General features: G+C 35.1%; 3 protein-coding genes across 3 annotated transcripts; all 3 read right to left on the bottom strand.

The window, feature by feature from the left end:
- Positions 1 to 285: 285 nt before the first annotated feature.
- LOC125832369 (protein ALTERED PHOSPHATE STARVATION RESPONSE 1) lies at positions 286 to 6940 on the bottom strand. The gene is made up of 4 exons (XM_049511513.1): positions 5686 to 6940; positions 5266 to 5441; positions 1576 to 1799; positions 286 to 1207 (listed from the first exon to the last, which is right to left on the bottom strand). The coding sequence occupies exons 1-4, from the start codon at positions 6764 to 6766 to the stop codon at positions 418 to 420; spliced, it is 2271 nt and encodes a 756-aa protein (XP_049367470.1). The 5' UTR covers positions 6767 to 6940; the 3' UTR covers positions 286 to 417.
- A 1158-nt stretch (positions 6941 to 8098) lies between these two features.
- LOC125832434 (uncharacterized) lies at positions 8099 to 13388 on the bottom strand. Its single transcript, XM_049511585.1, has 9 exons — positions 13192 to 13388; positions 12434 to 12511; positions 11387 to 11460; positions 10984 to 11086; positions 9878 to 9928; positions 8911 to 9061; positions 8638 to 8776; positions 8352 to 8457; positions 8099 to 8259 (listed from the first exon to the last, which is right to left on the bottom strand). The coding sequence occupies exons 1-9, from the start codon at positions 13322 to 13324 to the stop codon at positions 8099 to 8101; spliced, it is 996 nt and encodes a 331-aa protein (XP_049367542.1). The 5' UTR covers positions 13325 to 13388.
- A 237-nt stretch (positions 13389 to 13625) lies between these two features.
- Positions 13626 to 16881, bottom strand: LOC125832433 (uncharacterized). The gene is made up of 6 exons (XM_049511584.1): positions 16598 to 16881; positions 16370 to 16502; positions 15657 to 15760; positions 15073 to 15217; positions 14822 to 14962; positions 13626 to 14629 (listed from the first exon to the last, which is right to left on the bottom strand). The coding sequence occupies exons 1-6, from the start codon at positions 16636 to 16638 to the stop codon at positions 13763 to 13765; spliced, it is 1431 nt and encodes a 476-aa protein (XP_049367541.1). The 5' UTR covers positions 16639 to 16881; the 3' UTR covers positions 13626 to 13762.
- Between the last annotated feature and the right edge of the window lie 4482 nt (positions 16882 to 21363).

Here is a 21363-nt window from a genome sequence, read left to right as displayed (position 1 = left end):
TAAAGTTTCCTTAATTAGAAATCTCTGTAATTTTACATTAGCTAATCAAAATTCTCAAGCATTTATTTGGACCTCTAATTTCTATAACTTTCACATCCTTTGAGATGATCTATAACAAGAATATTTTAGGCCAACGTCATATAACAAGAATATTTTAGGCCAACGTCATTCATAAACGAGAATGGTGAAGTTCCTGTTGCTCTTTCAAGTTCTTGGTAGACTTGAATTGGCACAGCTGTGTCTACCGAGAGCACATAATTTTGAACTTGCTGGGTTCTTGACAAATTCTGCCGTAAACTCAAATCTTCTTTGATCCATATACGAGAACAGTACAAGCAATGAAATAAACTATCAATCAAAGGGCAATGCAAACGAGTACACGGTTTATACTACAACTTGTATACAGTGTCATCAAAATCATGTGTTGCCATTTCTATTACGATGCTTTGCGATAGACCTTAAGTCTCTGTACATATCTGCACAGGCAAGAGAAAATTCTGACATTGCCCCGAAAAGCTCAGGCAAGCGGCTTCTCAGGCTTGTCAAAGACTTATCTCTCACCTGAAGACATTGCCTCTGGTATGAGTCCTCCTCGTCCTCAAGCCTCTTCCTCAGCGCCTCTAATTGTAGCTGCCGATCAACCACAAGAGTATCTTCCTGCGCCGATTCTGGATCTATTTCATCTGGGGTTCTACGCTGCATATGCTTGCGATACCAATCCTCATATTGCCTAGTCTTCTTGTTGAGCTCTCTCCGAGTATCCTCACACCTGTCCCTCAGCTTCATCTCCTCCTTTTGGTATTCAAAGATGGTATTTATGACAGCTGAAAAGTTATAAATAGCAGTTCTAGCCAACTCATCAGGAAGCTTCTCAAGATAATCGTGCCAGGCATGTATAAGTGCCAAAATTGGTGGATTTTGGGGTCTTTGTGGCGATGAAACCTTTTCTTTCAGATTTGTGTCTATAGGGATAAGATTTAGCTTTAACCAACTGTTAAGAGCTTTGATATACTGTTTTTGGTAGATAACCAATTTGTCAAACTGTGAATGCCACTCTTGGACAACAACATACAACTGCAAAGTTCGTTCATGATGGTGCTCAGTTGTTTCTTTAGGGGATTGAGATATATCCAAAGACTTCAGCGCTTGCACAATCTTAGACTGACTTACATGATATCCTTTCATGGTCTCCCACATTATAGCCATCCTGCAATTGATAACAAAAATTTTCAGGACAACCTACGGATTAATCTCTGAGTTGACAATTTTGAGTGGCCAAAGTGGAGAACTGAACCAACATTTAAAAAGAACAGCTGCAACAACCGTCTCATTTTTATCGACACAAATTACAATTGTTTGGGGACATACTGACATGGTAACGGATAATAGACCTTGACTCAGAACTAGCCAGTCAGCCTAATCATCTCAGATGAAAGAGCTTTTTTAAAAAAAATTAGAGAAAGTTCAATGGAAGAAAATTTTGCTTTAGGAAACAGATTGTCAAATAGGCGACGTTCCATCAAGAACAACAGATTTCAATATGGCTTTGCCTATGCACACATCTAAAAGACTTACCCATTAACCAAATCAACCAATTTTGGATAAAGTTGCTCATCACGTAACCGATTTATCTCTGAAACAGTAGAATCCATCGACTGCATGTCGACAATGTATCTTGTGTGTAGATGACTTACTGTAGCTTTCACTCTCTCCAAGCTTTCTGTATTTGTACCACGTTTCTTGAGCTTATTCAATGAAGCGACCTTTCTTTGATATTCAAGTTTCATTTGTTCTCCTGCCTGTGGAAGGATCACCAGAAATCCATGAGAAACATGCACATCAGCTAGTAGAGTTCAAACCCAATAGCATTATATAATTTCCTTTGAAACCTTCATAATATAATTTTAAATGCCATAAGTAAACTTGAATTCACTAACTTCCGCAAAACCAAAAGAAGAGTTCCAACACAGAAACAGGATCATGACAAATAAGGGAATATGTCCTTGATGACTGAGATGCTAATTTAAGTAAACACACAGCACCAGAGGACATTATCCTAATCCGAAGGGGCTTCTACTAGGGTACTTGACAGAAACCAAAGATGATTCTGAAGTGACAGTTGATAAAAGATAATTTGTTGAGAAGAAACTAGTTCAGAGAACGACAATTTGTTGAGAAGACAGAGTTGAAGGAGAATTATGCTTTACAACATCGTCTTTGACATTCATTCAGGGCCTATCATACTCATTCAACATCTATGAGTAAAGGTCAAGTTTGCAAAACCCCCAAAAAGATTAGTGACTAGGTCAAAACTTGTTCTCAGAAAAATTGCACCTCACAAAGAAACTTTCAACAGTGAAACCATGACAACTGTTGGAAGTTTCTTCCTTCATTTCCTACATCTCCACATTACCAACCCAGAAACTCAAGAGATATTTAAAAGAAAGTGCAATAATAAATAAACATCAGTTTTGCAGGGTTTGTTGGATTCCTTGGTAAAACAGATGCAAACATAGAAATTTCTGCTGGAGAGAGAGAGGCAGTGTTTTGGACGGCGAAAGGCGACAAGTGTCTGCCTCAGCGCACGCCTTTTTGAAGTGCAGCGCCAATTAATACCAAAAAATTATAATATTTAATTGAAAATATAAATAATCAAAATCTCAATAGCAATAACATATTAGCAAATATTTCAATTCCAAAACTGAAAATAGATTGTACATACCAAAAGTCTAGAACTTGAATGAGAAAAGAACATAACAAAAGCCAAAACAGTGAGAGATAAGACAGAGGTAGAAGTAACTCTGAAGAAGAAGGAAAAAGAAACAGAGGAAGAAGAAATCTGAGGAAGAAGAAGAAGAAATTAGAAGAAGAAGAAATACGTATAGGTTGGACTTTGGAGTCGCCGGAAAAGTCTAGCTGGTCGCCGGAGAAGTCTAGTCGAGACGACTAGTTGGAGTCACAGTCGCAATCTAAGAGTACAGCCGTGCAAATTTGGAAAGAAAACCCTATAATTACCTTTTAACATTTAAAACCCTAAATTGGTTGCCTTTTTAAAAAAAAAAAAAAAAAAATACAAAAGGTGATGCCTTTGTCACAATGGTCGCCTCTCACCTTTGTCGGCATGGCATCACCTTTCAAAGATTGCCTCACCACAAAGCTAAAAGGCGATGAAGGGTCGCCTCGCCTCGCCTCTCGCCATTGGCGATGAGGTGATCGCCTTTCACAACAGAGCATTATTATTCTATGCCTTATTGCTGTAGTAGATGGATTGAGCAATAGATAATTGTTTCACTTGTTCACTGCATATGCTAACTAATTCCAGATTTGAACTTCTCTGGAAGAAGAAGGGTAACAAAAGATAAGCCTTTGTTTAACTCTAGTGGTTGCTATTCTAGCCATAATTCTGAACTTATCCGGAATGGGAAGGGTACCATAAAGAAGACTTTGTCAACTCTAGAGGATGCTATTCTAACCCATAATTTTGTAACCCTCCCAATCCATCCAAAATAGGGCGGGTTGGGCGAGAAACTATGAGTAGATGGATCAAAATAAGTGAACTCAAAATGACCATCAAACTATTGGTTTTAATGGCTTAACCAATGTAAACCAAGGATTAAAAACCAACTAAAACCCTATGGGTTAACCAACCACCCAGACCCAAATTTGTCTCCATCAGTTCATCCCATCATTCTGCAGACCAGAGCCAATGCTTTCTCTTCCAGTCTCTATCTCTCTTCTCAAATTCCTCTGATGACTCCTATGCTTGCCTCACTTCATCATCTTGATGAAAATCCTGGTACATTTTCTTTAAAAAGTATGGTAGCAGAACTCAACTCTTCTTCTTCAACAATTGAATTGCACAGCCAATTAGGTTTTTGACTGGTTAAAGGAGCAGACACTTAAGACTAGTGTCTATATTTAGTTAAAGTAGGATACACTGCAGTTGGAATTCAATCTGTGTTGTATTAGAAGCACAGTTTTCTTTTTAAAGATTCTAGTTTGTTTATATTAATAACTTTGGTCTGAACTGTAAGGTTAAGCTTTGATCATCTTAAGATCAATACTTAGAAATTTAACGAGAGTCGAGAAAACTTTATGGTCCTTCCATTTTAATATGATTAGGTAAGTCTTAGAGCAATTGAATCAGTAAAGGACAACTCTGGAAACTGTTGAGAACATTCTCAATTCAGGACAACTTTTGAAAGCACAATATTGCTGGTATGACCACGTTTATATGGATATATTACATCATTCTTTGAAAGTACAACTATATATAAGATTTCTGCATGTATTTCGCTTTAAGGCACTCACCTAAACCCAATCAAGCCAATAATATCTAACAATTTGTTACACTACTTGAAATTTTTTTCCTCATACAGTTACAACTTACAAGACTTTCAATATGCTTCATAGTTCATACACAAGTTGATTGAATTGTTCACATTGGCTATCTAGAGAGATAATATGCCGTTATGGGGGAGAACTCTTGAATAGGAAAGAGGGGGGAAATGGACGACGAGATCATTTTAGAAAAAAAATAATTGAAAAGATGTTTTAGGTTAGCTGGATTGGGCTATAACCATTGTTTAGCCCATGTTACCCCAAGCAAACTTTGGGATGGTTGGGTCATTGACCCGTTTATTAACTTAGCCATTCTGTCCAGCCTACATTTGGTCCACCCTCCCATTTTATACCCCCAATCCCACCCCCACCCCCACAACATAAACTCTGTGTTCTTGGATACCCAGATATAAAGCACTCTATACAGTATCAACCAAAAACAGGATAGCAGCTTTTGGAAATAACTCTATGTGCTTTATATTGAGTATCATTACCAGAGGCCAAAGCATCAAGCTGACCGGGCATGTTCAACCTCAATATAACAGCTAAGAATATATTTGAGTGGAGCTGCTTCTTCAGATCTTCTATTAGGATACCTTAGTTTAGCAGGAACTCCATGCTACACAAATGCTTCATTTAGCACTTATCAACACCATGGTGTAACTCATATACCCCAATATTGATGTGACACATAATAAGAAGTTTCAAATTCTTTGAAATGTTGACCAATGTTCTCGAGTCAGAGGTCTTTTTAGTTAAATTATCACCTTGAGGTGCTTTACAAGTGTGTATAGACTCCAACAAGAAACATTCAGAAAAATACCCCTAAAATCTCATAGATGAAGCCACCTGGAGCTGGGAGGGAAAAAACGAGGATCCAATGTATTCAGACATTGCAAACCAGGAAGTGATAAATAAACACACCTTCACTTCATCATACAGTTTTTTCTCCCAGGCAAGCATCTTGTCTAACACAGTAGCATGAGTTTCATGTTCTTCTGAATCAAAGTCATCCAACTCATCATCGGCATTTGGCAAACCTCTAAAGGACCTATTCCATGTTATGACGCGCATGACCCTTGCAGAATGATCAATGTGTCCTAAGAAGCAAATATTACAGAGATTTAAGCAACAACAACATACCCAATTGTGTATTGACAATCATTGAGAAAGTAAAACATCAAATTTTGTGTTTAAAATCACACTAAAAAATAGCCCATAAATTAACCACAACTTGATCAAGGCTTGCAACTTTGGGAACATTTGAGTAACAATGAAGCCAATCCTGCATAAAAAGAAACTACTAATTAAACTGAATATTTCTTAGAGAGATCTTGAATGTACCTCTATTATCCGCAAAATTTGAGTGATAATGCAATCTATTTGCCTCAAGCATCTTAGATACTTCGTGAGCACTCTGGGACGCCTTAAGGAAACAATCATCCAGCTCAGAGAATATCTGAAGAAGGTTAAATTGGCCTCCTTTCTTTTTACTCTCTACTGGAACAACATTTTTCACTCTTTTCACAACCTTCGTAGCAGCCTGAGGCGGAGGAGGTGGCTGTGACAGAGGCTCCTCTACTGTTTCCATCACCTCTGCCTCCTCTGGCATCTCATTTTTCCTTGCTCTTTCACTTTCATCAGTGCGGCGATTGTTTTCAGTCCTCTTGGCCCTTTCCTCCATCATCCTCCGCTCAAGTTCCTCTCTTTCCATCCTACCCTCGTCTACCTCTTGTAGAGTTGGCCCTGGTACATTTTCCATTGAAGGAAAGAAGAAATCCCATGACATGGAGGCCATCTCTTTGTTATCTGGAGGTGGTGGGGGAGGCGGCGTTCGATTATTCTGCGGCAGTGTCCGAGGTGGAGAAGGAGGCGTCGGCAATTCTTCATCCTCGATTCCCTGTCGATGAGATGCTGAACCTCTGCCCCCAATTCCGCCGCCGCCTCCGCCGCTACTTTTACTACTACGATGCCTTAAACTATGCGTGCTTTCAGTCTCCATATCATCTTCGTTCTCCTCCTCGATAATCATATCGGATCGTTTCGGGTCGGGCGTGGGGATAGAGATTTCGGGCATGGTGGCCGCACGCTGTAGAGGAGAAGTTGGGAAAGAGGTGTTGGAAAAAGGCGGTAAGGGAGGTGGAGGAGGCATGTCTATAGGGGCGGAAGAGAGGGGAGGAGTACCACCGGGGAGGGGAGAAGAAGAGGAGGAGGCGGCGGCAACGGCAGCAGTAGAGGGAAATTGAACCTCACCGTGAGCGTAATCGCTGAGGGCAGCACCAGTGTTCTTAAGGGACATAGTATAAGCAGAGTGAGCTGCAGCAAAGGCGTTGCGGGCAGATACAGCCTCTTTCATGAACTGCTTTCGCTCTTTGCATCGATTAACAGTTTCTTCATTCTCGATCTTCGATTGCGTACACCCCATTGTAAAGAAGAAGCAAACAACACTAACACTCCATATATATGCAAGAATTTACAGAAGAAGAGATTTCACGAAGAAGATGATACCTGAAGTGGAGAGAATTTAGATCGGATCAGCTCTGAAGAATTGTGCAGAAATTGAAAAAAAGAGTAATAGACATGGAAATTCTGTACACAGAGAGAGAATACTCTTTTGCTTTTTGTTTCTAAAGAAAAGGCGAATCCATTAAGCAAAACTACATAAGAAAAAAAATGAAAATTTCACGTTTAACGGCGCCGTCTACTTAATCCTCAACAGCGACTTCCCCGTTTACGTATCGGTGATTTGTTCGGTAACCCAAAATAAGCTCCCTTCTATATAGTATTTTATATGACTTCTTATAGATACGTATCAATTTTTTCGACATATCTTTTACATAAAATGAGTTTTATTTTGGGTCTGATATGTTTAATTGTTAAGTAGGGAAAATGGGACCTAGAACTCAGTCACTCACTACAAAAGGCAAGAGGGCAGTTAAGATTAATGAGTCTTGGGCTCCAGTTGTTCAACAAATATAGGAGCAACACTTTATCATAAACATGTATTAGAACAATACATGTTTTCTACTTTTACTTCTCTTTTCCTTTTAATTACTTTTTCTAGTGTTGGAGGGGTTGAGCAGAAGCTTTCAATACAAGTTTAGGTAGGAATATAATAGTGCAATTATTTAAAGAAGCAATTCCAGTATTTGCATGCAGTTGTTTTGTTTATTAGTATATAGTTGAAAATTTGGACTTAACTTTCCTTTTAGTGACTCAAGGGACACCTTAATCAATTGGCGATTATTTTAATTCGGCACTTGTGCCGGTGGCAAGTACATAACTAATACCTTATACAATAGTCGAGATATATACAAATTGGCTCGGAATTCTGCTTTCAAATAAAAAGGACAAAACTTCCCTTAGTAAGTAAAGACAACAACAGAAAGGAAAGGTGAGGATTGGATAACTTTTTGCTAGCTTTTGCACATCAAAAGTATAAAGTTGGTTCTCAATTAAAAACAGCACCATTCAAAGATTCTAATATTGCATGTGACGCGTCTTCGAACATCTCAATTCTATAATAAAATACTATGGAAAAGTCGAGAAGTCATATTTCTGAAACCACTACTATTCTTATTATACCTGCAAATTGCTTGCTTGGTGCTTTTTTCCCTTTCTCCACATGAACAAACCACTTGCCGGTATACCAATCTGTTTTACAAAATTGACAGGTGATGCTAATAGAGCGTGAATATGAATTTCAAGTTCATTGCTGCTGAAGATGAATGTAATCAATAAGAGGTGTTTACGCAATTCAGGAGAGTGCTTTATGATTTAACTTAATTTTCCAAAGTTCAACGTCATTCCCTCTATTGTAATTCCGCACATAACATGGAATGTATCTCAAATCAATCTGTTCACCAACAAAGAAGGGCTCGGATGCACTATCGAGCTGCTTACATCCTGCATCATCGGCTGCATAGTAACATATCATAAACATATATTAGTGATGAATTACCAACAATTAGTGAAAAGAACTTTTTATCCATTTGCAGCTTCGTGCTGACCTTGTTCAGTGATCAGGTAACTACGGAAGTGTGAATATCCATTTGCAACAACATCAAGATCATCAAGGGAAAAGTTGTAACGCTTTTCCATAGCCAAGTATAGCACCTGAAGTAAAGGCCAACAACACAATCAGTCAACCAATATGCTTTTATGATCTTCCACTCTTGAAGGTGCCAACAACATAATGTTTAAAAGGTTTTGGATGACTAGAGGTACGTGCAAGTTGGTCCCGACACCACCATCACCAAAAAAAAGTGCAGAGTACTCCTGATTCATTCATGGTACCTTCTCCGGGTTGTCTAACATTAATTTCTTCAAGATGCTGAAGAATGCATCAGTCAGATCATCACTGTAAATGACATCAGCAGCCAGAAGCAAAGAAGCTTTCTTGAGTTCTTCGATTTCTGATTGGGTCCAGCTGTACCTGGACAAATTTGGCTAATCTGCTTTAGTGCTTATATTCTAGTTATACTTATCATTGCTAGAACCACCCAAAAATGTTAGCAAAAGGTAGTTATCAACTCTAGCTGTCTCTTATAGTACAGACAAATCAATTACCTTCCTTTAGATGGTGAAGTATTCTCCTCTTGAGGAGGCCATGAATCTTTCCAATCAAGTTCACGTACATGAACAGAAGCCTTCCCATGGAATATTTCAGCATTAAGATCCACATTTTTCTCACAGTTCTCAAGTACTTTGTCTCCATGGTCTGACACATACAACTTGGGGATTAAACAGAAAATGTGACAAAAGCATGCCATCCTTAGTGCTCTAACTTAAGGATAGACGGTTCATAGTGCTCTAACTTAAGGATAGACAATTCATAGCAATTGCAACAGAAAAAAGAAGACAACGATAAAATTGATGGTGACTGGTGTAAATTCCAAAATATGCTAAATGAAGTTCTGATAGCAGATGGCCTTAAATTAAAGGACCTATAACCAAATAACATTTCTATGCCTGGAGCTCTCGCCACCTACATGTATTGCATGGGAAGTGCCAATTACTAAGTCTCACTTATTTACTTGCACAAAAAGATAAAATAATAAGCAGCCCCCTAAAAGCAGCAATAAGATTCACCCTCCACTGTCGCTAAGTTCTTCATCACCAAGGTCGGCAACCTACAACTAGACGTAACCGCAGCCTCAGAGTGACAAGGATGAGAAATCATAACAATGATGGTGACCACTGCAAACTTTTGAATATGTGAAATTAAGATTAAAAAAAAAGTTACCGATGATAAAAAAGTAAAATGCATAGTCACACAAAAATGTAGGATAAAAAAAAAAAAGTTACCTATCTCCCAAGTGATTATATATGGGAATCCAAGTAATATGCTTGAAAAAGACATTAATGCTTAGAAAAGCTTCTGAAGCCATTGATAAGACGTATGGAAAAAAAAAAGAATCTACAGAGTAACTTGAGAAAACATGCTGTGCATGACACTACAGACCATAGCACATTGATAAATTGTTATCAGATGAAAAAAAATAGAATAGAACTTCAGCATTTCAATGCTGTATACCTGTTATGAAGACAGTTTTAGCAACACGGGCAAGCAAAATACCAACTAACCCTGATAAAAACATTGAAAGAATATCTTGTCATACAGCAGATAATAATTCTTTAAATTTGAATAAATCTAGATACTTGAGGTCAGTCCGAAATTTTTTGATGTAGCTACAAGCAAATGAAAACCTTAAGAATACAATTTCAGTTATTCAGTGGTAGCGATGGCAGCAGGGAAGGTATCACCAAATAATAATGACTCTAAATCCAAAAGGATACCGAGCTGATCCCGATGTTTCTGGACCCAATAAGATACCATTTATTGATCCCAATATGGTTTGCAATAAGAGGTACCTGATAGGCTCTGGGATTTAACACCAGGGTCCTGCAACTGCAGCCACATATCCTTTTCTTATCAAGACCCACATGGTATATCATACTGTATTATAAGGAGAAATTTAAGCATGAATTTGTTGATAACTGTTTGATAAACGGGAGTACATACTATGTGATTAGGTGTCCATTAATTAAAAACATAAACAAGGTAAGAAATGAAATGGGTCCACAGGAAGCGGAATGGAGAGTGAGATACATATAGCCCACCTCAACTAGCTGAGAATTGAGGCATTATAGTAGTTGTTGTATTTTTGGAAAAAAAGGTACCCCAAAATCCAAGGCTTTGGTTCAATGGCAGAGAGTACAACATGCCAGGCATAGTAATGTGCACACTGCACACCACATGTTCGAAACCAGGTTGTTGCATCAAGCTAGGTATTAGAGTGGAGAAGGGTAGAAGGCTGGAATGATTGTCCTCAAGTATCAAGTTGAAACAGCACTCTTCGTCATCAAAATAATTCAAGAAAAAAGGTTTAGGAAAAAAAATATGACCAGAAAATTTGAGTTTCTTTTTTGTCCTAGAGTTTTTGAAAAGCAATATTAACAATTTATTTGTCTTTTCCATATTAATTGTTAAATTGCTTATTATGGTTTTAGGAAACTTTTGTCAGGCAAGTACAGATCTTGGCATCACTACTCTGTAAAGTGGGGACGTTTTCAATGAGTAGAGGTAGCAATGCTGATACTATAAACAGAACAAAACAAATTAAAGGTGATGAAACTTACCTGTACCAGCCCCAAGCTCCAATGCAACAACTTTATCAAAATCAGATGATGTAGACATAAGATGCAACACAAAATCAGTAAGCACTAGTTCTGCTCTCCAAACCTGAATAGGAAAAAAACAACTAAATGAATAGCACATAAAGCACTCAACTTGAGATAGCATAATGAGGATAATAGTGATTACTGACATTCGGGACATTTTACACTTACGGAAAAGAGAAGATGTGCTCACACAGTTTTCAGCTATTGTATTTCCTCGTACAAATTGAGGAGCAAAAGCATATGGAAAATGTCATAGACTCATAACATACTTCTTTTAAATATTGGGGGGAGAAGCTGAATGGAGAAATGGTAGATGAAGACAAGACATAAGGACCAACGAACTCTGAATTTTTTTGATTACCTGCAAACCAACTCTACGAATCGATGAAGTGATATTATGCTGGATGGTTAAGACAAGATTATGGCTAGGTGGTTCTGCAAGTAGAAGGAAAACGAGGTATTACGTATATGGCATTTGATATGAAATGTTGGTGGAAGGAGTGATGAGAAGCTTGGATACATAATCAGTGACTCCATGTTACTATTCAAGCCATGTAGATGTGATTTTTTCTTAAGAGCATTCATCTGAAGGTAATTTAGGAAATTCAATAAATATCCCCAATTTTATTATAAAACCACTAAGAGAAAAATGCACTTCTCGTCTAGGAAAATTTTGTGCCTTCTCTCAACTCTTTCTTCTGAATTCCCTGAGCATGGTTGAATACTGAGGAAATCAAGAGAAGAAAACATGAGCTGCTGCCTATTGGTATTAGTTAGTTTGTGATATTAAAGTAATCATGGAATACATTGCCATTATTTTCAATATGGACTAAACTAAACAGTTAAAACAAAATGTGATGAAGGGAGTACTTTTTCATGATGGTCTTGTTCACTCTACTTATAAGGAGGGAAAAGAGAGAGCTTATGTCTGTTCACTTGAGATGAACTTCAGACGCTTCTATTATGATCAACATAGATCAAAGGTTCACAAACTCAATGATTTTCAAACCGATCGCAGAAATAAAGCCAGAAATCATTTACTTGTAGGCTAAATCAGCTTAAGTTCACATTAACTACAAATTTTCATGTTTCGTACAGTTCCATTGGAATACCTCCACCATTTTAATCATTAACCAGTAATACTGTTAGATTACAAAAGCAGATGAAATAACATGAAAGAGTACGCACCGAGATGAAAAGCTCATAAACAAACACTGATTGACATTAAAAAACAACTAGTAAATAGATATTAAGATGAAATACGACAATGGCTTAAAAGTACAAAACCAAATGAAGGTGCTGAAAAGACGGGTGCATTGTGTAACTTTTAATATATGGTGGACAAAAGTTACACTTACAAAAGAGAGTTCTTGATAAAAGCCTTCCTTTTTAGGTGCAGATAACTTACTTTTGCGCCGTGTTAGAATAAGATCACCATCTTCATCCAAGTCAAACATGGTAGATGCAGAAATTGACATATCCTCAACTGCATCAGTATTTCCTCTCAAAATGGAATTTTCTACAAAGTCGAAAAAAATACAATTTCTTTTAAAAGTTCTTATACTATCAAGATCCTTAACACAGTATTCCTAGTATGTACATACACTCCAACAAGCTTCTGCAATCGCTTCAGATTTTTAGGCTACTCTAACAACAAAATTAATAGTGCTTCCAGCTCTCCATTTCCTATAAGAAGCCAGCACACGAGTTAATTTCATCCCCTGTTACTAATTGTTCAGATCAAACAATCCACTCAGTTCAATAGTCACTCTAATTTGCAAATTACAAATGACATCCGTGATGCTTACTATTATCATTTAAAATCACCAGTTTAATATTATATAATCAAAAGAAAATAAAGAAGAAAAGTGTAAAGAACAAGTAGAAACAAAGGAATTTCAAAATTCTCCAAGTAAGTTAGACATTACTGTTGACTATTCGTGGAGCTAAAAATTGGAAATAAGAGTTCCAATCAAAATGAAACTTAATAATCTAACACAATTACGGACATTACTGTTGACTGTTCACTGAGGATGTGTTTCATTCGAGCAATTGTCATGACAAAAATAATACAGTAGTAGACATTTTGCTGCTATGAATTGTTCGTCGGCGGCTCATGTTCAACTCGGAGCTAACTGAAGAAGAAAATAGGGAAATTCGGCTTACCGTGGCGAGGCGGTAGCGAGATGGTAAAATGGGAGAGATGGGGACCGGAGTGGTGAGGAGGGCAGCCGAGGTGAACTTCACTCATCACTTGCTCCGACGACAATGGCTGTTGAACGCCGTCTTCGCGCTCCATCGAATCAAAATTGTTGTAAACGACGCACCCACTTGGGGGTTTTCCAAACGTTATTTTGGCTATAGATGATTTCACTTCTATATATTTTAATTTAAGTACTTAATTACAAAATAAAAATATAACCCTTTTCGATTTTGACTACAAGAAAATGACTTTTTCCGACCTTATATGTGTAAAATGAATATCTCTCCGTGATAAAATTACAAGTGTCTCGAATCTGATTAGTGAATTAACGGGATGTAAATAATCAGAAAATTCTACAGAAGGACAGTATATATTAAAAAAAAGAGTTTATTTAGCTGTTTATTTACAATAGCATGAGATGGGCTATTTATATACTGCTTACAAACAACAATCCTAACATGTAAACGAAGAATATGATGACAAATGAACTACGAAATGTAATATGCAGGAATATGAGTTCATCTAATTAAATATCTATTCTCTTGATTGTTCTCTGAGAGACGCTAGTCGAGCCACAAAGTCATCATAGTCTGGTAGCTTAGGATGGACATGTCTATTTGAACCCAACATATCAGGTTGAAATGAATTTGTTCGAGCGTGCCCTCTTCTTTGATCCCTTGGACTTGTTTGTTCCCTTTCTGCTGGAAGGGATAGCGTCCTGTTCCCCATACTTCTCCGCCTTGACACTTCACTAGGACTGTCAACTGCAGCTTCTTTTGGTGTGTTAACTGATTGTTGGTACTTTTTCCTGCTTAAGTACATCAATAGCCTGTCGATCAGTTTTTCCTCTTCATCCTGAGGTTCCTTATCGTCACCAGTTGTGACTTTTGTGCCACGTCTCGTCCTAGCTGATCTTGGCTTGTCCTTGGCTTTTTCAGCTGCATCATCCTTGCAATTTTCTTCTCCAGTGGAGCTAGTAGGAGAGACAGTATCTGAAGTGTTTTTTGTTAAACTCGGTTTGATATAAGGAGGGAGAATTGACCTATAATGCAATGGCTTCTTGTCATCAGACTCTTCTTCAGGAGCAATCTCAATCTCTGGTTTATTTTGTTGCCTTTGGATCACTTCAATATCTTTGACTGGAGGCAAATCGTCAGTTTTTCTACTAAGGCTATCTCTTCTCCTTCTGTTACTTCTCTCCCTCCTTCTCATTGACGAACTATGTTCATCATCAGGGACTACCTTTCTGCCATAAGATGAATTATGCTCCAATTTATCCTTGGACAGTTGCCTCGCGTTCTCATGATCAAACTTAGCAACTTCAGAATCTTTCTTCCGAGGTGATTCTTCCATCTTACCGTGCAGATTGTACTTCTGATCATTCTGACTCTTGGTCCAGTCCTGCAAAAGAATCAAAGAAGATCCAGATGAAGCCTGATTAAACGTGAAACTCCAATCAGAAAGGATAACAAAATGTAAAAAATTGAAACAACTTTCAATTCTTTATATATCAAACTTACTTTTAGCAATTCAAATTTCAAGTTGGCTTAGATGCAAAAATGAGGATACTATGAGGTTCTATTGAAGGCTTACTTGTTCAGACACTAGTGGATTGTATAGCTTCTGCTCCAAAGCCTTTGAATTCCATTCTATACCAGATTCTGATGCTATATCTTTCATCAACTGAAGCTTCATCTCCATTGTAGGTGGCACTGACTTTAAGTTCTGGAGAAACTGTATAGAAGAGAACGCGTTTATTTTCCAGATCACGATAGAAAAAGTAAAGTTGCATTTGTAAATTTTGTAGACAAATATTATCTGATGGAGAAAACATGAGTGACTACCTCTTTATTGACATGACATTCTAGGAAATTTCCATATCTCTCAGTAAATACACTTCTTAGTTCGCGTAATTCTGGCACATCCGCAAATCTTGCTGCTGCAAAGATCAAAGACGCCACAGCTTCTCTGCACTCCTCAGGACATTCCCTATAAGTAAAAATTACCCAGAAATTGAGGAATACTCGTTTGATCACACCATATTCAGCTCAAAATATCTGAAGGAAGCTATGTGTAATGTTTCCTCTCATCTCGCAATTATAACATACATGAATGAAATGCTAATAGAATGTTATATTGCTCAAACTCCCCAAAAATATCGCCAGACTCGTGTCAGATCATCCAAAATGCACAAGATTTGAGGATCTAACATGCACCAAACAACATTTTTGAAGAGCCGGGCAATGTTCAAACAACTGCACCTAATTGGCCTAATTAAACAATCTTGACAAGCCAACTAATGTAAACACATGTATCAAGTAAACAAACTGCCAGAAGATTAGCAGCAACTAACATGAATTTGAGTACACAAAAATCAAAATAGCACAGAAAAAAGCAAGATATAAATAATTATTTTAAAAAAACATACCTCTGTTTATACATTACAGATAGATTATTTAAGATGTGTTCACAATACTGCTCCAAGAAATCATAACATCGAGAGAGATTCATCTCAGCCAGGAGGCCTTCAGCCTGTAGCAAATAACAAAGATCACAAATTAGAAGAAATTGAGCTATTCACACTTTGGGGAAGAAGAAGAAATTCAATAATTAATAGACACTTAAATTTCTAGACTCGCGATTACATGAAATAAATTTAACTCTGCCAACTTCAAGGCAATCACCGGTTCATCCTACACAACAATTTTTCCCTCCAAAATCCATGTTAGCAGTCATATTAAACCCCTGAACAGGTACTCAATTTCGTTTATAGATGCCAAGTGAAATGCAGTAAGACGCCGAGCGTGTATGGGAAACAGCCTATCTACCCAACATAGGTTTGATAAGATCAGCTTAGGCTACTTGTGGGATTACAATGTGTATGTTGTTGTTGTTGTTTAGTATTTTCTGGACGGAGATCTTCATTATATTTGATGAGAGAAAAATCCATTACATCAAAATAAGATAAGATGCTGATCACAACAACAACAACATCCCTGTGAAAGTCCACAAAACAGAGTTTCGGAAGGCTAGACTGTACGAAGACCTTACGAGAGGCTAGAGGCAGATTTCTTATACCAAGATACTTCAAATTTCAAGGTTCAAATCTCAGAACTTAAAGAAAGGGAAAGAAAAACTTACCCTGCTATAGGCGTTAACATCCAATCCAGTTTTAAGGAGGTCGGCTATATCATTCTTCAAATACTTCAACATTGCATTCCTCTTCCTTTTCACCATCTCGATTCGAGTCTTTGTGAGCTTTATTGTTGATTTGCTGTACCACATAAAACAAAAAAAAAAAATTACGAACAAATTCAAAATCCAACCCAGAAAAAAAACAGAGCCTCCTTGCAGAATCATGGCTATTACCTTTTAGCATAGAATTTGCTTTTCAGCCATGCATCTAACATCTTGAATTTCTTCAAGTTCCCCAAACGAAAGGGATCACCAATTTATACAAGATGAAAAAAAATGCAACTGAATTCACGATAAGAATCAACTTCGAAAAAAGGTAAAAGAAAAGAAGCTGCTGCTTTGTTTTGATAAAAGGGAAAAGAAACCTTTATGGAGGTGTCTAAGTCTAATACAAGTTCCTGCTTATCCGAAAATTTTGAAAAAAAGAATAAAATTTATCTTGCTAAGATTGAGGCCTTAAATATAAACATACACAAGAACTATATTTATGGAGAAAAAAAATAAGAAAGAGTTTATATATGAGTAAATGTAGCAGCTGGGTGCTGATTGCGAATCTTTAGGTGCCCCGTCGGATTTTACTGTCAGTAATAATCGGGTCTGACAACGGTAAATAATGAGGAGTGGGGCAACGTTGTGGCGTAACATGCGCGTATAGAATACGAAATTGGCGGGTTCTTAAATATATACAGGAGGAAATGAATGATCCACCTTTTTTATTTTCACCTTAATTATTACTCTAAATTAGCGGGTTAAATTAGATATTTATATCAAGTCAATAAAATAATATGTATTTGTGCATAAACTTTTTAACATTGTCATCACATTACATTACTTAATTAAAGTGAATTTACACGATTTAGTGTAATCATCTAATGCGAGTAAATATTTATTATTTCAATAGCGGTTCAATTAATGTTGGTGAAGTTGTTGGTCAAAGTAATTAATAAACGGCGTTAAGTTTTTTATTTAGAATATCGAGGAATAAATGAATTGAGGGTAGCTACAATCATTCAAGGTTGATCTGTTGAAAACAATTTTGTCAAAAATAAATAAATTATATAAATGAATTAAATATGGATTTAATTTAAATATTTTAAATAAAATTTCTGATTTCACTTTTGTAAACAATTGACGGATTGTATTAGATTTTATATCAAGTCAATAAAAAGTATGGTATGTGTTTGTACATAAAACTTTTTATGTCTAAGCATGTTAGTTTTCAAGCATTATATTATTTAATTATAATAAAATGGCCTAATGAGTATAAATATTAACAATTTTTTTATTGTTGTAGTAACAGTTCAATTAATGTTGATGAAGTTGTCCGTCAAAATAATTAATAAAACGGTGTTAAATTTATCATTTAGAATATCAAGGAATAAATGAATTGAGGGTAGCTACAAATTATACAATCATTCTAGGTTAGTTTTCATGTATTGTCACCACATTACATTACTTAATTATAGGTAAATTTACACGTCATGTGTAATCACCTAATGCGGGCAAATATTTACAGTTCTTTTTTGTTGTTGGTGTAATAACAGTTCAATTAATGTTGGTGAAGTTAATGGTCAAAATAATTAATAAACGGTGTTAAATTTATATTTGAAATATCAAGAAATAAATTGATCGAGATAATTATAATAATTCAAGATTGATCAATTGAATATAATTTTATCGAAAAAATAAAGTATACATATAAGACAAATACGTATTAAATTTAAATATTGTAAATAAAATTTCTAATTTCACTGCTTAAATAAATATATGTAATTTTAGGGTAGATTTAAAAACTACATATACCCCAAAACTACAGTAGTAGATGTCTATTGAGGAATATTTTATTTTTAAAAAAAAAAAGATGTCTATTGAGGAAGGAATTAGAGAAAGAAAGGGTCATATAGACTCATAGGCGTAGATGTAGAGATTCTAATTTAGTGGTAAAAAAAGATTTATCGATTGTTTTTAGGAGAAAAAATAGAGGTGTTCCTTGTTTTAAGGTACAAAATACAAATTTGTGAAAGAAAATGGTCTTTATTGTCCCCACCGTTTACTAGCTTAAGTCCTAAGCTTTAATACTATACTAGTCCTAAAATGGCAATTTTTTTCTCCAAAAAAATACCTTTATGTTGAGTTGTTTTGCGTGTTTGCTCACGGTTTGTAATGGCAGAATTTTTAATTTCTAAAATATGAGTACACCATTATAAAAGCGAAAAATGTATAAAGTTAAAATTTATTCCCATTCCATTATATAAATAACTCAATTAACTGCACCATTGTTATAAAAAAATATTAGAATAACTAGTTGTTTAGTTATGGAAGGAGTGTAATATTTGATTTACTAGAATATTCAGTTCTAAGTTATAGTTTGAGTCAAATACTTCAATTATAGGAGTATAATACTTTGTTTTTGCAATTTACATCCATACTTTAAATCTTGATGCTTGCATCTTTTTGGACAAGTTATTTGATAGGTGATTGAATCTGCAGTATTTGTCTTTAAACCATAGAAAGATTAATATATGTGTGAGAAGTTAGATATTGATATGTCATTGAATACTAATTATGAAATTTTGAAAGTATAATAAACTTATATTTTTTGACATATATATAATTCAACATATTTAACCTGAATTAAAATATATATTTTGGTCTTTCAGGTAAGAAAATATATATGTTATATTTAGACTGAAATATGAAATAACAGTACAAATATAGCATACCAATAATTACTTAAAGGTTTAATATGTTTAGGTAGATATCACATGAACTACAAATAAAATTTACCAATAATTAAGAGACCAAAAATATAACAAACAAAAGGAATCAAGATCGGCAAGAAATTAAACGCAGAATAATTCAGTTATTCCCAACTGCGATGTCCAAGTGGCCCACTGCCTTGTTTCGTAACTCGTAAGCAACCAAGCGCCGCTGCCAAAAGGCATTCCTTTTTTTTTTTAAATCCATCTGATATCGGATAGAGTCTAACTAAATTTAAATTTATATATTTTGAAATAACTGTTTTTAATAAAATTCTTTTCATTTTCAAAAAAAACTTAAATTTCTTGATTAAGAGCGAAAGAATCTTAATCATCTCATCAGCATGTGTGATAACCTTCCTTGACTTAGTGACTAACTATTTATGATTGTGCCAAATAGAAAGGTGCAGAATATTGGTCACAGCTGTATATGATTAATTAACTGAGCTGTACCTAAATACAGTTGTTTCCCGTGTTAGATTTCCTTCAACTTTACAAAAAGTGTGACCCTTTTCTTCATTTTTTTAAAAAAAAGGGACAAATAGAAATTGTTGTCCATCCTCTTCTTTTTTTTACGATAAATTGATTTTCAGAGTGATGATATTCTTGTGATCTTATTTAATATATCCAAAGAACTTGGAAAATAAAATTTAATTGTTTCATAGCATAAATTGAAGGGATAAAGGTCTGAAAAATATCTCAACTTTGGTTGAATTTGTTGTTGCGATACTAAACTTTCATGAGGATTTATTACCTCCCTAAACTATTTAATACCATATTTTAAACATATATATTTGTCCACATGGAAATAAAAAATAATGCAAAATTATAAATAGTAATGTGTCCACGTGAGCACATATATACCTTTAAAATACACTATAACATAGTTCAGGGGTAAAAAATACGATATTAAATAGTCTAGGGAGGTAATAGGTCTTCATGAAAGTTTAGTATCACAACAGCAAATTCGACCAAAGTTGAGATGTTTTTCAGACCCTTATCCCTAAATTAAATGATAAAAAGAGAAAGTCACTTGAAATGTTTGTTTGGTTATGTTTTGTGTCATCATATGCAAAATTATAAATCTTAGACACACATTATTAAAAATTCACTATTTTCTTATTGAAATTTTCCACCGAGAATCATAGTAGTATTATAAATATTAGAGAAGTGATACAATTTCAAACAAGCCCCATATTCGTTTGTTTGATTATAAGAAGCATAAAAAAAATATTCATTGTTGATGGACAGAGGTTTTATGGTCAATTATATTAGTCAAATGATAAAAAAAATTAAAAATTTATATCCAGCCTTCCCTATATTATACACGCATGATCACTTGTTTTAAAGTGTTCTGTGGTTAGTAGATATCCATGTGCATTGTTTGTTCATTTGTAAATGCTAATGAAGATATATTGACGGCAACGAATTGAGAATTTAAATTTTTTAAATGATACATAATAATAATAATAATCATAATAATTAAATTCATAATTAAATATTATACAAAATTTGGATAAAAACTAGTGAGTTCAGATGTATTCACTGATAAAAGGCTAGATCCTTGCCTCAATTTATAGCTTGTTTAGTTAAACTTTTAAGATTTGAAAAAATGTTTTATGTAAATTGTTTTTTCGAAAAAATATTTTGAGAGTAGTAGATTGTGTTTGGTAATTAATTTGAAAAACATTTTCTCCAGCATTAGAACAACAATTTGTTTCTTATAAGGTTCGAAAAATACTTTTGAAGATAAACTATTTTATTCAGTCTCCGTAACTACTAAAAATTACTTATTTTTCCTAATAATTTGACCAAATACATCAATATTTTTTTATTAATAAAAAGTAAAAAAAGTTAATTTTCTATTTTTCTAGATGCTTGGCCAAACGAACTATTCATAAATATTATAAGCATGGATTAGAGAATCTCCTTAATTAGTCCAATCTATTAGTATTACTTAAACGCCAACCGTTCCTTGTATTGCTAAAGTGATGATTCTATTCTATCTTAGCATGATGGAATTATTATAATTATTAATATTGACAACCATTAATCATAAGGAGAAAAGTAAATTTAAATATAAAAGTATGGTCATGTTCTCCCTAAATGAATATATACTTAATATTCTTTTTTCCCAATCTTAAATATATGGTAATAAAGTAGTAGAATTTTTCTAGTTGA

The sequence above is a fragment of the Solanum verrucosum genome, unplaced genomic scaffold (assembly GCF_900185275.1).
Source record: "Solanum verrucosum unplaced genomic scaffold, falcon-dt-bn FXZP01000009.1, whole genome shotgun sequence".
NCBI classification, from domain to species: Eukaryota; Viridiplantae; Streptophyta; class Magnoliopsida; order Solanales; family Solanaceae; genus Solanum; species Solanum verrucosum.
This window is presented reverse-complemented; position numbering and strand designations above follow the sequence as displayed.